Consider the following 17464-nt stretch of genomic DNA (forward strand, 5'->3'; position numbering starts at 1 on the left):
AAATGAATTCTGTACTTCACAGTATTATATTGTACTATTAATAGAAAGAAACCATAGGGAAAAAATTAATTAAAAAGTTCAAAATTTGTAAATATAATTAATAAGATACCTTTCAATAAAACATGCAGTTTATTACAGAAAATGGGATAAGTGCCATAAAATTAGCATTCATTGTGCATCGATTCCTCTTGAACTTTATCTTATTCAGGATCATAGTGCACCACTTAATGTTGCATGGTATGAGGCAATATATATCATTTTCATAGATGCAAAGGCTATATACTATGCCATTAATTAGGCTATCATAAATCCATAGTGATTCCAACATACTCACTCCAAATTCCTGTTGCTATAACCAAGGTCAGTGAATGTCCTGAACTACAAATCCAGGCTTTTCTTTTTTTGAAAGGGAGAGATTCAAAAGCGGCACAATGATCAGCCTTTTCTTGCTTGAAATAAGGCTAATCTTGCTGTAAATTGCAATTAAAAATACATATTGGATAAGACTCTTTTTTCACTCTCTGAATGTCTTATCATAGATGACATGAGTAAAACATTATTAGATACATTATCATTACCAGATGGATGCAAATTACTGTGTTTCTGCCACTGTGTAGCTAAAAATTTACTCTGAATTTAAGGGAAATTCTGGGCACTCCCCACAGAATCCTCCAAAACATTTTACTACATTGAAGAATTAATACTCTGGAACCTCTCTCAGCTATAATAATGTTCATTTGTACCTTCCTTGTAGTTTCTGTATCCTTTAATTCTGGTGCATTTAAATGCAAGTACCACCAACATGCATAATACAGGATTGGAGCATCATTCTCTTCCCTGTTTAACTCCACTGATCTCACAATCTCACTTAAATGAAGCATGCTCATATAAATCATGCCATTAGATTTGCTATATGCTATATATAGGCAAATGTTTATTACATTCAAGTAACATTTGCACTTTGCTGAAGATGTACCAGATTATTTCTAACACCAGATTCTAATCTCTGCTACAGAGGTTTAAATCTAGAATGAGTCTTAAGCTGTCATTCTGGGGAGTGACAACCTTCAACAGAACTGCACAGCACAAACCAGCAAAGGATAATAAGGGGTTCTGTTTGTGAGAAAGTGACTTCCTTAACTTCTTCTAAAACAAAAACATAAGCCTGTAATTTCTAGTTTTCTCTAACATTGTCTCTCCATCAACTCTTAGCATAGAAATACCCAGGTGTGCTCTCTGCAGAGCTTCTCCTACAGCACATGCACCCTTCTACAGAAAGCAGAATGGATACATCAGAAGAACTTTAACTCCTGTGCCATTTCATCTTTGTTCAGTCTCAGTAGACTCCAAGAATCAAGTACCCAGAAAAACTGCTCTGCTCCCAGGTAACACAGCTCTTCTGTACACAACAGATATACATGCTTTTCACTCCAGAAGTCCTTCTCTACCACTACAAACTGTGCTCTGTAATGATAACACTACTGTGCAAATGTTGAACACCTTCAATAAGTTTTAATTCATCCCTCCTTACGACCTTGCAAGAACGAATGAGACCCTGGTTACACACAGGCAGACTTTGGGGACACCAGGATTACTGGTTTGTGTACTTATTCTGACTGCAACACAATGCCCAGTGAGGTGTCCTGCGACAGGCTGCTTAGACTTTGCAGCTGAAAGCAAGCTGAAAGAAAAACTAGTGTTCTCTATTTGGAGCAGTTTGTCAAAAGCTTGAATCCTTGAGCATATTCTTGAAGAAAAAAAAGATGATGGAAAGATAACTTCAGGTGTTAAGGACACAGTTATAATGTCACAAGCTGAAACAGTGACCAGATAGAAGTCTTGCACTTGGGTTCATTCTATTACAGAAAATTACAGGAGGCATTATACAGCAAAAACAGTGTAAGGAATTCCAAAACAGATTAAAACACAGCAATGTACATATATTTTAGATATACATACTCAGGCAGACATGTTAAAGTTATATCGTGCGTAATATTTCTTTTCAGTAGCGTTAATTTATGGCAGCCTGTAAGTGCATTGTTAATGTCCCTCTGCTATAGTTACATATGTGACACAAACATCTATCCTTTTATAGGAATGCTGAAAGAAAGCTGGAAAGAGATGTGACAAGGCACTTCATTTACTCCTAACAAAAGAAATTATAAAGGAGAGTGAAGAAGCATTTGTAGAGGAGAAAGGAGAAAATGGAAGCTGTCTACATAGTTTAGAAAAAGAAAGAATAGTTTGATGGAAGAGCTGGAAGAAGATAAAAATTAGTGTCAATGAATACACCAGTTCCTTGAATTAACTGACTGATTTGACAAAAAACAGAAAAGCCTTTTTAATGTAAGCACCTGTTCAGCAAAATAAATAGACTCGTGAATAATGGGCTTTTTGATCGGAAAAATATTTTGCTGTTTAAAAGAAATGGAATAAAAATTTGCTTAATTTTCAGAAGTCTAATTTTCAAGACATTCTTTTAGTACTTGTTTCTTTTTGCATATATACTCTTTCTTCTTAGAATAGACTTCCTTCCTTCTCATTCTGCAACTTTTCACTGGCAAAACTAAAAACAGAGAAAAGCCTTCCCAAATTACTTAAATGCAGATTATTTCCAAAGGAAATTAGAGCAGTCATTAGTTCCACTGTTTTTGTTGTAAAAACAATATTCTATTTTTGACCCAGTCCCTTTCCACAATATTAAGAATGTATACTCCAGTGTTGCCACATTATCACCTATTTGAGGCATGTTCTCTCCATTTATGGAAAGCACAACATGTTGTAAGTTGTAGAAAAAAATAGCCCCAAAGTACATTTAGTCTTTTTATTAGCCTGTTGCATGAAAAAAGTGAAAGCAGGTTTCAATTATTTGGCTGTGCTGCTTTCAGTTACAGTACTAAATGCTATTTACCCTCAGCTGCAATTTTTTGTGGTCCAGAAATAATCAATCTTAAGAGATTGCTTTATTAAAAACAAGGGAGTTTGATCTGAATTCAGTGTTCCCCTGCCTGAAGATGACAACAAAATTAAAATCTTGGAACACCGAAAGCTCTTGTTTTCTTTAAATAGTGATCATTCAGTTAAGATTATATTTAAATATTCCTAAAATTGAGAGCATTTTGTGGGATGATCTGCTCAAGTCAACACAGTATAGTGTCAAATATGTATAGAATCAGAGTAGAATCCAAATACAATTTAAACCCCAATTTCATGCTAACTTCACTGTGCAGAAATTAAGATGAAATCCATAAAATAGATATACTGGTTCCATGTTCATGAGTGATCTGATTGATCCTTCCACGCACACAGTCAAGAGAAACTGATATCAGTGTTCCATTATGTACTTTAAAAGATGCACGGAGGGACACACTGGTCCATGTGCTTCCCTCTGGCATCTGACCTCCAATCTGCTGAGCAACTGCTGTGGGTTGCATGTGATCCATGGTCAACTGATTGAGAGTTACTTTGAGCACATTGCATGAATGGATTAGCTTTAAGTTAAATGCAAGGCTGGCAACTCCCTTTTCAGTAAAAATAAAATACTTCTGAGCAAGCTGTCCAGAAGAAACCAGCTGTATCTGTTTCTCATTGGATGACACCTGGGTGAAATCCAGTAGTTTGTTTCTCACAGCTCCAGTAGGCAGACCTGTAACAGAAACTGTGGCTGATATGGCACTAGAAACTGCGGAAGGGATCCAGATGAGGCTAAACATGCTAATTCCAGAAGTATCTCCAAAATACCGAACATTACACTGTGCAGGAGAAAGTATCTCAAAGCTAACCAGATCTCCAGCACCAACCTTTGTGGCCCCAGAAGCAGATATTGATGTGTCTCTGTAATTTACCCCAGATTTAAACACATTCATTAATTCTCTGTTGGTACCATTCCTATTGATATAAGAAACTAAGGAGAAGCCCTCCCGGACACATGTATGACCCATGGAATACAGTGCTTGATGAAACACGAATTTGACAACACCAGTTTCAGTGAACTTTATAGCTCTGCCATCATGAGATAAACTTAGCATATAAGGGTCAGAAACAGAAATTATTTTAAAGGTAGGTCGATAGTTGGTTTGGTAATGCATTGCTGTTGACATCTGTGCAGTGAGTGCCACAGCACCTGTGTCGTGGGACAACCAAAACAAACTGAGTGGGGTATTAAGATCATAAATATTCAAGTCTTTGCTTTGATTGCAGAATTGATTAGGGCTCCTCAAATACACAGAGAGAGTTTGGCTTGGCTCCACTTCAGCAGCACTGCTTAAACTAGTGCTCTGGAAATACTTTCCTTCTGGCTGCTCGATCCGAACACCACTCAGTTCATAGTCTTCCTCGCTGCCATTAAGCTTTAAGGAAAGTTGCAAGAAGTTCCTGCAGTTATGCTTTACTGCAAAATTTAGGTCAGTCCACAATAGACCATGTTGCCTGAATACCAGGCTGCTCCCTTCAGTGGATAGGATATCACAGGGAAGCTTTCCCTTTATCTTCAAGTTCAAGCCAGAGTAGACCTGAGAGATGCCAGACTTGACAGAGGGTAGAACAATGTTTGCAGTCCAAGACTCTGAGAGCTTGTTTTCACTGGCTGCTGAACAAACTGTGTCACTGACAGTGGAACAAGGCATGGCCACCATTCCATCTTCACACTTTAAACATGCTTGGCCTTCCTGCCTTTCCTTATTAAAGAAATACTCCTCTCCACACATTCCCAAAGCTGCATCTTTCTCAGCAATTCCAAGGCATCGGAAACCACCTGTTCACAGGAAATGGACTATTTTTATTGTTATACCTTTAAAATACTCAAAATAAGAACTCTACAGCTCCACATATCAAGTATCTTTGACAATGTATCTAATCACAAGGCAGAAAACAGAAGACAGTTTTGATGTTAGATCACTTTGTGCTATTTAAGGAACCTTAATAGCTTACAGAGGAAATATTAAGCATAACTCACCTTGTCCAAGCCAAGCACAACGGTTGGAGTGAAAAAAAGCTACACAGGGGCAATTCTAACCAAAACCTGTAATGTACCAGATACAATGATATTGCTCCAAAGACACTCTCTTCCTTCTGTGAGGTAAAAGGCATGGTGACTGGTACACTGAGCAGCTCCCTTCAACTAATGGAGAGTCCCCCTACACATGGCCTGCCCAGCCATGCTACAGGGTAGCCCTGCTGTCACAGTGATTGCTAAAGCAGAGATTTGCAACCCAAGGGACAAGGAGCCCTTGCATTCACTCCATATACAGTTTTTAAAAAACCTGCAAGAGACAAATAGGAAAACCAAAACGGTAAACAGAGGCTTAAAATCATTATGCAGCAGCCCACTCACTGAAAAAGTGGAAAACCACTGCCCTAAGACACAGGACACCAGTGGCTGTGACCAAGCTAAAGTAAAACACTGATGCAAACAGTGAGGAGAATATACATGTGGCGTTTGAAATTACTTTGTTTGACATAAAGCACTTTTGTGCTGTTAAACGGTACACCGTGACCTCAGTGGATCAAAGAATGCACACCAAAAAAACAGGCTTTAGAAACAGCCCATAATTTTCTATGGCAATTTTCCAAGAGCACCGCCAGCTGCCAGTGCTTCCACCTGGAGCAACCAGAACCCAAAACCTTTGTGCATGGAGATTTCATGATGTAAATCAACACACAAGATCTCAGCCATCCTAAAGAATAATCACCTGCAGTTTGTGCCTCAAGACTTAATCACTAATGCATTTATGCTTTTTTACCACCATGATCAAAACTCAATAATCATCTTTCTAATAGATCTTCTTAAATATCCTTTAGTATCTAGATCCTAAGTCATACATTTGCATTATTCTTTAGGTGGAAACTTCCTGTACCTGGGCTGGGATTTGCTCTAAGACTGGGACTACAAGCATTTGCATGGATCCCAACAAGCTGTATTTCTCCACTGCTAGCCCAGGGTGGGGCTGGCTATGCCAACTGCTGATGTAGATAGAAAAGCTCACCGCACTTGCTGCAAACTGCAAGACAGAGCAGTGCACAAGCACCTGGCCCACAGGGGAGGTCAGAATGTTGGCTAGAATTCACTTCTGATACTACGTTACTCAGAGAACACCAGACACGGCGTTAATTTATACAGGCTGCATATATTCACCCTCGTATCACTTTGTCTATTTACACTTCATTCACTTAAGTGATGATTCTCCACTAACACCGATATGTAGGACTGTACAATTTATCATGTGAGAATATTCTTTCTAAGACTAAGTACCATTTCATCAAAGGAGTTCACTGAAGAACAGTAAGATTTTTTCCATCTGCAAAAAAGTCAAAAGAAACTTAACACTTTGCTCTCCTCTAAAAGTGTCTCATTTTTTTATGAGCAACAAAAGCCAATTTTTTCAACTAAACACACTCTAGAGGTAGTACATTAAAAAGTCCACAATCTTTCCCTTTGAAATCAGTTTTAACCATGATACATTTGCTCACATGACACTTCTTAACCACTTCTACTTCTCACATCACTGAGAAATACTGGACAAACTGATACTAAGTACACACATACAGCTGGTTCACATGGCAGAGAAGATTTTCAGTAGTGCCTAGGAACACTTTTCATGCTATTTTTTGCTTCAAAATATTTTAGTGTATATTTGAGTATTTACAAATACCATGTTTCACAAATACTTGTGATGGCTATATGCACTAATTTGCTGTCTAGCCTTTTACTGGGTAGATCTGCAGCAGGTGTTCTCTCTGTGCATACTTCAAATAGGTGACTTCAAAGCAGCACACAGGCTGCTTTTTGCTGTGGCCGCAGTTGCAAGAGCAGCACCCTTCTCTTTGCACAGAAGAGGTCAAGCAGCAAATGATAGCCAAACATCAGAAAACCAGCACAGCAGCATGCTGGCTTCCTACTGCTCTTTACCACTTTACCACTCTGCCACCTCTTCCTGGCTCCTTGCTCTGAGCATTGTTGCACCTGGTTTCACAGTGAGTAGTCCAGCTGTACTCAACCTGGATTTGTGAAATTCAGTCTTTCTGCCATTTCCCAGCCCTTGCTACTCATGGAAGCCAGGTAGTTGCAAGACAATTAGAGTAAACCATGCATCGATTTTTCTGCTGCTACTACTCATAGCTGCTTAATGCAAAGGTTACATTTGGGCAGATTAAGTACGGGAATCCCTCTCTTTTTAAATACTCTATGTCAAATTTGGATCATCATATATCAATATGGTTTATTACAAATCAGGGCTATCTGTCCAGGTTTTTATTCCGCTTCCCCCTGCATCCCACAGTAAGTTCTACAGTAGGTCCTCTTTATTTTGCATAGCATTCCAGGGAGAGTGCCTTTGGTTGATTCTATTTGTTGGATAAACAATCTGACCACTCTCCCCTGGTTACATAAGAAGGAAATCATGCACCAAACTCTATTTTCACTGATTACATACTCCTAACTGCTATTGAATCTTAATGACTAGCCTTCAATCAAATAACCTAACAACTCTTGTGCCACATAAAAATGAGAAAAAGCAGCAAGGGAAGAAGGTATGATGCAGAGGAAAGTGGAAGGGTGAAGAAAGAGAGGCTCCTAGTTACATGATTCTTTACTGTTATTTGCTCTGTCTCCCCTCACACTGTACATTGAACATGAGTTGCTACAGATGCAACAACCTTTGCGTGCAGCTTAAGAAACCACATTCAACATCTGGAACTCATATGTCACATCACATCCCCTTCTTCCCTTCATTACCCAAAACAGACATTCAGTTTCAGCCTTTCTTTTGACACGTTAATAGTACTAGTATAAGATAATGAGCTACCATGAACAGCCAGGTTGAAAGTAGCAGTCGTCTCTAACAAAAAATAAAAGGAAATAAAATACTCTCTTCCACGACAGATGGGAATAACATTGCCAGGACATCAATTCCTGTCCAGGTAATGATGCCATTTTGGGTTTTTTTTACCCTTTTTCGTTTATATATTCTCTGTATCCTTCACACATATACTTGTAGCTCTGTAGCTTCATATTGTAGCTTAGTTTCAACATTTTCCTAGGCTGAAAGACAAAACAAATTCCAGCATCCCTATGCTATCTTGGTTCTCCTTAGAAACCAAGGCTGAAACCTGCTTTCTAAGACATGCTTTTGTAAAGAGGACCTGGAACTCATCCTGAGGGGAGAGAGTCTAGAAAGTACTAGAACCAGGGGAATTACTCCACCAGGCGAGTTTCTAATTGGGGGATTCTTGTCAGATATGCTAATTTGAAGAATGTATAACCTTACCAGATGAATTTGTGCACCTGAGAATCCTCATATAAAGGATTCTTACCCTTTTATCACCCTTATTGTGTCTGACTCATATTTTTAGGGCCAGAGAAAAAGCAACAGTGATGGGTAATAACTTGCTTACACACCATCATTAAAACTGGGAGCAGAGGAAGAAAGAGAAGATTCCTTTCCTTCCAAATACATTGCTACTGCTTTTCTGTGGTCTGACACACCATCAGTACCCATCTGTTTCTTGGCAGTATTTTGCCTTATGTTCCTCCAGCAGTTGTACAGACCCGTTTTTGGAACCCACTGAATAAATTCATAACAGCCCTCCCTCTTCCAAGCCACAGACTAGAGCAACACCAAATTACTCCCACATTGGTGGCTCTCCTTTCCTAGGGTTGAGGCCTTGTGGGTTTCCATTCAACAAAACACCAACTCCAGCAAACCCAATGTCTCAGTAAAGAGACAAAGCCTTACACCTTTCCAATGCTCTGAGTCTAATTTTGTGCTCTAAACTGTCTTACCTCCAACTGTCCACCTCTAAGACTCTCTAAAAGTGTCTTCCCTCTTCTTTTGTAAGACTGACGGTATCTCATGTGCAGCATTTACCACATAAGGCGACACTAAGTGCTCTTTTCCTCTAGTCATTTCCATTTTCCTGTGGTGTTTGTAGTAACACCATCCAAACCAACACAATTCCTGTCCAGAGGAAGTCAGGACAATATAAGAAAACCCACACCCTCTTTTAACCCTTTCCTAGGGTCCCACTTTTTTCTCCACCAGTGACTGGATAGGAAAGGCACAAAATCACTCATAATCAGCTGAAAACAGCCCTTGCTCCTCAGAGAGGCCACCCTCTTCTTACAAGTTAGAAGCCTAGAGGAGGAAAAACATAGAATCCAGTGAAGCTCTTCCTGGGTTATTTGGCTGTGAGACCTCAAGTACCGGTCACAACTAGTGAAATGCTCTGACCACAGAGTTCCTTTCAAGGTTTTTTGGATGACCAAAAATTAGATCAGTAGAAAGAAACCTATTACCTGCATACAATTTTCTCAGTATGTCTATTAATTTTGCTCCTTTGTGTCTGACTGCCATGGGAATGTAATGAAGTCTGCAGTGCAAAACACCAGGCAGATCTGTTCTTAAATGTCTGAAAAACTCCCCCAAGTGTCCTCAAATGACGGAAACTGTTGATCTTTCCTCAGCATTTGACAATATTGTTGTTAAAGGAGAATAAGATTCATGAAGGGACGTCCTATAAGAGCCTTCATTAGATCAAGTCAGACACCTACCCCAGCTCACCAGAAAGAAAATGACAACTATTTTTCTCCATTAGGAATAATAACTTTGATTTTGGCCCTACTTGCACCAGCATAAACAAGAAGAAAATCTGGTCATAAGAGAAAATTAAAAACAAAGCATATAAATCCCCAAGAAAATAAGGCAAAAGGGACCATCCAATGCCTCTAGAGGATATTAATGTCCTAAATAGCCCATTGTCCACAGAAACTCCTATTACAGAAGAGTGTTTTTCAAACCCTTTGATTCCAGCAAGCTGTGCATGTCACTATTCATTAACATACAAGCCTGAGTCCTTATCTATTTATTTGGCCTGTTCCTGAAGATCTAATTATCCTCATTCTTTAATTATCAGAGAATATAACTTACCTGGAGTATTGAGGCATTTTATCCTCTCACCACAAATGCTTGGAGATTCAGTGCACTCATCTCTGTCCTGTAAATCACAAGAATCATATTGAAACACTTAAACATGACCACTTAAATTTGGAACAGGCATTTCAGGTTCTGTGACATCCATCTGTCCGTAATAGGTGTATGCAGGGATGGAGAAGGGGTTGATCCCATAGGCATGTTAGAGCAGGACAATTTCGATTTGGATTTGTTACCTGTTTTAACCAGGTATCTAAAAACACTGTGTGGTGCCCACAGAAAGCAAGCAGTGTGCAGATGAACTGAATGGAGGGGTTGCACAAGTAACACTTGCTATGATGCACATCCCCAAGAGTGGTGCATCAATCAATTGATCTTAAGGACATTGCAAAAATCGAGACAGTTTTAGAATGGCTTTCAAGGACATTTAGTCTGGGAGGAAGCTGATAACCAAAACACACATGAAAAGTAAATTAGAAAGTAATATTCCCTGTCAAGGAGTCCTCCTTTCACCCTACAGCAGGAAGATGGGGAAAGAAAAACAGCCTACATTTGCATTTAAATGCTAGCACTGAAGAAAACTGAGGCTAGCAGAAAGGGAACTAGACAGACATTCAGGTTCTCAGTATCTGGTCCAGCTGATCAGGCTCATGTTAAGCTAAGAATGGGGGGCAACACTTAGCAAACAAGACACTGCTTTAAAAAACAAGTTGCCCGTATATCTTTCCTAGGATTTCTAAATGACAGAAAGCAAACAAAGAAACATCTTATTTTGCTTGCGTGCTGGTTTTGTGTTGTATAATAAAATGTATTTTATAATAAAATGTACTTAACAATAAAAGTATCCATGTTCTATATATGTGTATTTGTATGTTATGTTTAAGCAGGAACTAGTTCTTACATTTGTTTTAACTGACAACTTTTGTTTCCAAACTTATAAATAAATGTCTGACTTATGCTTAGTAAAGCTTTCCTGTGCTTTTCAGGTATGTCTAGAAGCTCCTGTAAGAGTGTAACAGGATTAAATAAACAAATTTAGCATGCATTAGTCTGAATGTTTTAGGATGTCTTTTCCTACCATGATGAAAAGAATCTAAGTCCTGACAGCTGTCAGGTTTGGGAAAGTATCACACCAACCAGGCACAAACTAGTGCCTCATTTAGGACACTAAATGCTAAAGAGAAACCCACAAAAAACCTTCTGGCAGGCTTTGAAGTGCCATAGACCCATTCATTAAAACACATGCTCCAAACTGGATTTCTCTAGCTCTCCAAGTAGTTATTTCCAGAATGTTATCCCAATATGTCCAACACAACGCTTCATAAGCAATAACTGAAAGATACAGAATTATGTTTCACCTGGCAAATCCGATCAGAGTTTGCAGAACACTCGGCCATTTGGAAAAAACCAGCAGGACACAATGTGCATTTTTCACATTGTGAAGGTGTCTTTTGGAAATTGCAAAATTCATCACTTTCACAAAGGCCACAGTCCAGCAAAGACTCCCCAACATTAATCACTTTTGCATCCACTTCTACTTTATGCACAGAGTATGACTTCTGGAGGTGATTTCTGACCTGGTTCTGAAGTCCATGAAGATGACTTTCAAAATAATTTTGAATATCTTCTTGCAAACTCTGAAATGACATTTGTTTCACTGTATCAAAAAGCATGCCATACTGGACTTTGATCAGATCCATTTGCTCATACATTTTCCTTTGCTGTTCAAGAATCTCCTGCTGCTGGCTAACCAACACATGCTGCTGTTCAGCAAGTTTTTGCTGCAAATCAACAATTATCTGCTGTTGGCTTTTTAGCATTTCAGTGAATTTCTCGTGCCCTTTTGCAAGGTGCAGTTGTAGTATTAGGGCATCTTCAGACGGAACTTCATTTTCTCCTGAAATACAAATGATGAATTATTGTCCAAGCTTGTATTATCTCTTCAAAAGCATTCCAATTTTAGTAAGTTAATGAAAAGTCTCACTAAATTCAAGTCATCATTGTAAGGTCAGTTCCTTTACTACCTTTGAAGCCCCTTCATGGGACCAGAAGGTCTTCCAATTCATAAGCAACTTATGAAATCATCATCTGCCCCTGCTTCAGGGCATAAATTAATCATCACATCAATAACAGATTAATCCTTCCTATGTACATGTTCAAACACAGTAAAGAGTAAATGGCCAATTTGCACTGTAGAAGTGATAAAATGAGGTGATAAAACTTGCTGCAAATACCAAGCTGTTAAGGGTAGTAAAAGTAAGGGTCAGTTGCAAAGAGCTGCAAAAGGAATCTATGATACTGAGCAGCAGCAATAAAATGACAAAAAGAAGTTCAAAGGGGATAACAGTGAAATGAGGTTCCCACTGAAAAAGAAATCCAAGTTGTTTTAGATCAAATGTCATGCTTGTAGATTACTATTACCCCTTGGAAATAACCTTGAGTAATATATCTAGATATAGACGTTGGGCTACAGAGCCATGTAATCATCAGTTCAGTGCCCAACAGAGGTCAAAAAAGCAATAAAATGCTAGAATTTTAGAAGAAGAATGTATAACAGAAGATAATATATCATTATGACATTATATTAATCAATAGAGCATCTGAATACAGCATGCAGTCCTGGTTCCCCATCTCAAAAAGAAGTACAGAGGAACTCAAAAGTTCACAAAAAGGGCAGCAAGGAAAATCTAACATATGATACTGCTGCAACATGAGAAAGTAGGTAAGACTTTTCAGGATCAGGAAAAAAAAAAGAAACCAAACAACTGTGCTATATTACAGGTATCCTAAAGCAAGTAAATATGGAAAGACTCTTCAGTCTTTCTTCCAATACAAGAATTAAGGGACATTAAATGAAGGCAGCAGTTCCATACACACTAAAACTTTAAAAATAAAATCAATTTGGGGCTAAAAGATCTACAGACATCAATCAGACTCAGGAAATCTAAGCAACAAACTGTGGGAGCTGGGAAAATGATCTAAGAAAATATCATGCTATACTTTCTACAGTACCTGCTGCTGGACACTGCCAGAGAGACTCCTGAATCCATACAATTACTCATCTGTTCTTATGCAGCACTGATTTTTATTCTTATAAGCACAGAGCATGAAGGATGACACAACGAAAAGAGACCATATCCAGTTGCTGTTTATGGTTCCCAAAATATTTTGCTGTTTGGTTATTCTTACTCACAGCATAAGGCACACATTAATTTTTATTTTTCAGTATTAAATATTAAAGTAGTTTGCAGTATACTGGATTTGAGAAAACAAAGACCAGGATAAGACAACAAAACCCAGCTCCTGTGCATTCCTTCTTTTGGGATGCCAGTTTTCCATCTGAAGTAAGGTGCACTCCCAGTGCTGCTGAGAAATAGTGGGGTTAATGGGCTCATCTGATTTGAAATGGGACTACGACTCTGCACTCCAGCACCTTCACTTGGCCGAGAGAAGTGGTGGTTCAGCTGCAGTTGGCAGGAGTCTTCCAAATAGTAGGTGTGGTGCTGGTGATATTGGCTGAAAAGATGATGCAGATGTTTGTGTAGCCCCCGCAGATGTACAGGCAGCTGGTGGAGAGTGACAGTCATCTGCCTCATGCACATGAGCCTGCAAACATAGACACTGTGCTGGGAATCAGCTCGAGCCCCTGGTATTGGCCTGTACCTTGGAGGGCTGCTATCAGGCACAGCCTTCAGCAAGTGTTCAAGAGGGCTGCACCTCATGCGAATGGGGCTTTTTAATAGGCTGAACAAGACTATTCAGTTCACCAAACACGGTTTTCTCCAGCAGCTTAACTAGAGCAGGGATATTTTAATTGCTAAAGAATCACTGCAAATCTACTCAGGCACTGTCACTAAGCTGGCAGTCACAGGCTGAGGAGGGCCACCAGGTCTCCACCTATGCATGGTGAATTAATTCAAGTAGGAAAATGGCCTTTGGGTCACCTAGGCAGCATATTCCAGCTCCCCTGCAGTCTGAGGAGAGGTCAATGGCAAAGAAACATCCCATTCAGCTGGTATTAGTGATGTGCTGAAATGGAAACTTGACGGAAATATTCCCCTAAAAACAGGGAAAGACAGGAACAGTCACTGACTTGTCTCTTGAATCATTGAATCACAGCTTGTGTTGGAAGGGACCTTAGAGTTCATCCAGTTCCAGCCCCCCTGCCATGGGCAGGGACACCCTGCACTAGACCAGGTTGCTCAGAGACCCATCCAACCTGTCCTTGAACTTCCTCCTAGAAGTCCAGGAGTGGGGCATCCACAGTTTCTCTGCACAACCTGTTTGGTGCCTCACCACCCTCGCAGTAAGGAATTGCTACCTAATATCTTACCAACTCCAACTGATGCCTTTGCCTGGTCTTAAAATCAAGAGTCATACACGGTTAGAAGGGGAAAAGAGATTTTACCTTGGTATTTATTTTAAGGATCCTTAGGTGTACACGTCCAGGTCATATGCATCGAGATGCACCCTGCCAAGTCTATCTCTGAGTCTCTGAGTCTCTGTGTCTCTGTGTCTCTGTCCCCTCCCCAACATTGGGTATAACATTATAGGTTTTACTAATTAGCATATCCATCAAAGATTCCCCAATGAGAGGCTCAAGTGAGCCCCCCCTCCCCAAGGAGCCTTCCCCTGGATGGTTCTATCTTGGTTTACAGAATGTGTTCTGGAGAGGACCTTGGGGTCTGGGGCACACTGATCCCTAACTACGAAGCTTCTAAAATGTTTAGTCTCTTAGCTTGACAAACAAGTCCAAGAATGTAGGCAAAAAGCACTAGGAATACAGAAGTTGTAAAAAGGTATAACAGGGGTATAAAAGAAAAGGCAAAAATCTTCATGGCATCACTACCTTTCAGTTGGAAGCCATTTCCCCTTGTCATGGACATTACCTCTGAGTTGCAGCTCTCCCCAGACAACTGTAAATACATTTCCCCAAATTAAGAGATCTGGTTATCACTTTTTTTTTTTTCTGTTTGTTTTAGTAGAAAAGCCATGCTGGAATTACTATACAAACCATGCTCATTTGCAAGACTTATGACTCCAGCTGCCAATGGGGATTGGACAACATATTCTCTGCACTACTGCAGGACACCCACTGACCTGTGCTCAAAAGAAGATCTCAGGGAAACACAGAGAATATTAGAAGATGCAAGCAGAGCAGAATGCTGGATGCTTGCCTATACATTGACTTGAAGGAAACCAAAGACAGTCAACAAGCCTTATTTTTTTGTTCCTGTTGCCAAATACATGGAATTTCTGCTAGATGTTGATGAATTCAGTATGCTGTTCTTCCACTCCTAGGAGGGAAAGCTGCCTTATGAAGGTCTGTGTCGAGTCCTGTCTTTGGGATGGGCAAAACATGTACATATGTCCTTTGTCCAGTCTGGGCAGAGCATGTCTACAGCAACTCATTCACACCAACTGCAGCAGTGGGCACAAGGCAATAGCAGTGAGAGAGGAGAACTTCTGAGGATGGTCCTCATCTGAAAACTCACATAGAAGCTTGTGTGTTATCACAGGTTTGCTCACTGTGTGCTTCCATGCCGACAGTGCCTTCCATGAGATCCCATGGTTTAGTGGGCAGTGCGGTACGCTGCTTTCTCTCCAATATATAGAACACTTCTCTCTGCCACAGGAAGGTGAACGCACAAATCCATGATCACCACTGCCCATAATCCATTCTTGACGCATTCAAGAATTTTGTTAAGCGAAACTTCTAATCACACTTCTGTTCCTCCAAGACTTCACCCAGCATAAGGCCTGCAAAGAGTATAAAATTGAAAGAGCAAACTCCTGAGTTGTGCTTCCAAACTCCTCAACATCTTCACCCTCCAACCCTTCAGCTTTAATTCCTCTGACCCACATCAGAGGGGACAGAAGACCTAAACCTAAGGCCCAGGAGATGCAGGTGCATGTAACTCACCATGTTAGTTGTAACTGCTGATGGTATTGGAGACTGGGCAGCACAGATTGATCCAAGACAGACAAAGAATAAGATGATGTTTGAAGAAAGAGGTCACGCTGAGCTGGATGCTCTTTGTAAGACTTGAATGGAGATACAGCATGTCTGTTTCCAGCACCATCCAAAAGTATTACTCTTTTCTGTACAAGCAGAATGCTCTTACTATTTGCCAAAGCTTGTAAAACACAGAGAAGGATTTTGGTATGGACAAAGAAAATGAAAATATTCTGGGTTCTTCAGCAAAACAGATGGCATTTATGGTGACAGTATGAAGAAGAGTATGCACACAAGCAGAGGAAATGGAGGTTAATCATACTGACTTGTTTTCTGTCCACCTTTGGTCATGGAGCATACAGAAGTTCTGTAAGACATCTGGGGACAGTTTCAGGCAAGATGAAGGCAGACAGTGTCACTGCATTAGGCACAGGGAGGCTTAAATGTCAGTCCGGCTCTGGAATCACCAAGTGCAGCAGTCTCCTTTGGAGGAGATGTCGCTTCACTAAGTAGACCTTGGCAACTTGTAGGCTTGGCATGTGCTCTGGAGTCTGAAGCAGCAACAGTGCTCATATTTGCCACACAGATGTGACAATGCTTAAATTACCTTCTTCATGCTTTTCATTAGCTTTTAACATCAATGGGAAATAAATCACCCTTCCTAATATATTTTATATCTTTCAGACAAGGCATTAAGCCAGAATCCAAACTGTTTTGTGGTTATTAAAGACCTGTTTGTGCTCTTCATGTCGGTAAATCCACAAATCCCTGACACTTAGATACACCTTCTGCTGACCTGAGTGTAAGCAGAGACATACCTGGCTTCCTACAAGGATACTGAATTCACCAGAGCTGTGCTTGTCAATGGTCAGGCAAGTGTTTTGAATGATGTACTGTAAGACATGCTTTACAACTTTTTCCCCCCTCGCTATTACAGCACGACAGTTTGGCAACAATAGCAAGTTTCTTCCCAACGGCACCAGTCTGGGTGTGCAACATGCACCCACCCCACGGAAGCCTTTTACGATGTTGCTAAAAATTAAGAACACCAGAAATACCAGACTGTGAAGAGACTTAGTGCTTAAAAACAGCACTAAAAAAGATTCTGCCACGTTTCATCAGCTCTAGGTCTCCTAGGTGCACGTGTTTATGGAGGGGAGATGAAGGGGAGCAGAGAGAGGAGCCACGGCAGCAATTCTCTCACGTGGTGTGAAGACCACTGTCAGATTTTCTTCCTAACTCTCCCAAAACAAGGTCTGGTGCAGTCGCTCAGGCAACCCTGTGTCCGGGCTCCCGGAGGTGCTGAAGCCCCTTGGCCCAGCAGACACCCGCCCCGCTCGAGGAGACCCAGCACCCTGCGGCTCTCCGTGACCACGAAGAGCCTTCTGCGGGCTGCAGGAACCCTACGTGCCACGGCAAGGGGGTGATGGTGTGGGGTGTGGGATGTGCCTTCCCGCCCCCGGGCCCCTCATGCCGCACCGCACCTGGCTTGACGTCGCAAGTGAGCCGCACCCCCAGGGCGCCGCCGCCCCGCTCGGTAGCGGCGTGGGCAAAGTCGTCCCCCGCGAACTGGGCGGCTCTG

General features: G+C 40.7%; 1 protein-coding gene across 1 annotated transcript; it reads right to left on the reverse strand.

Annotated features, from left to right (window-relative positions):
* Window positions 1-453: 453 nt before the first annotated feature.
* On the reverse strand, window positions 454-17458 carry LOC108448478. The gene is made up of 4 exons (XM_017741559.1): window positions 17367-17458; window positions 11285-11823; window positions 9924-9990; window positions 454-4753 (listed from the first exon to the last, which is right to left on the reverse strand). The coding sequence occupies exons 2-4, from the start codon at window positions 11744-11746 to the stop codon at window positions 3234-3236; spliced, it is 2049 nt and encodes a 682-aa protein (XP_017597048.1). The 5' UTR covers window positions 11747-11823; window positions 17367-17458; the 3' UTR covers window positions 454-3233.
* Between the last annotated feature and the right edge of the window lie 6 nt (window positions 17459-17464).

This window comes from Corvus brachyrhynchos, unplaced genomic scaffold, assembly GCF_000691975.1.
Source record: "Corvus brachyrhynchos isolate BGI_N302 unplaced genomic scaffold, ASM69197v1 scaffold167, whole genome shotgun sequence".
Lineage (NCBI taxonomy): Eukaryota > Metazoa > Chordata > Aves > Passeriformes > Corvidae > Corvus > Corvus brachyrhynchos.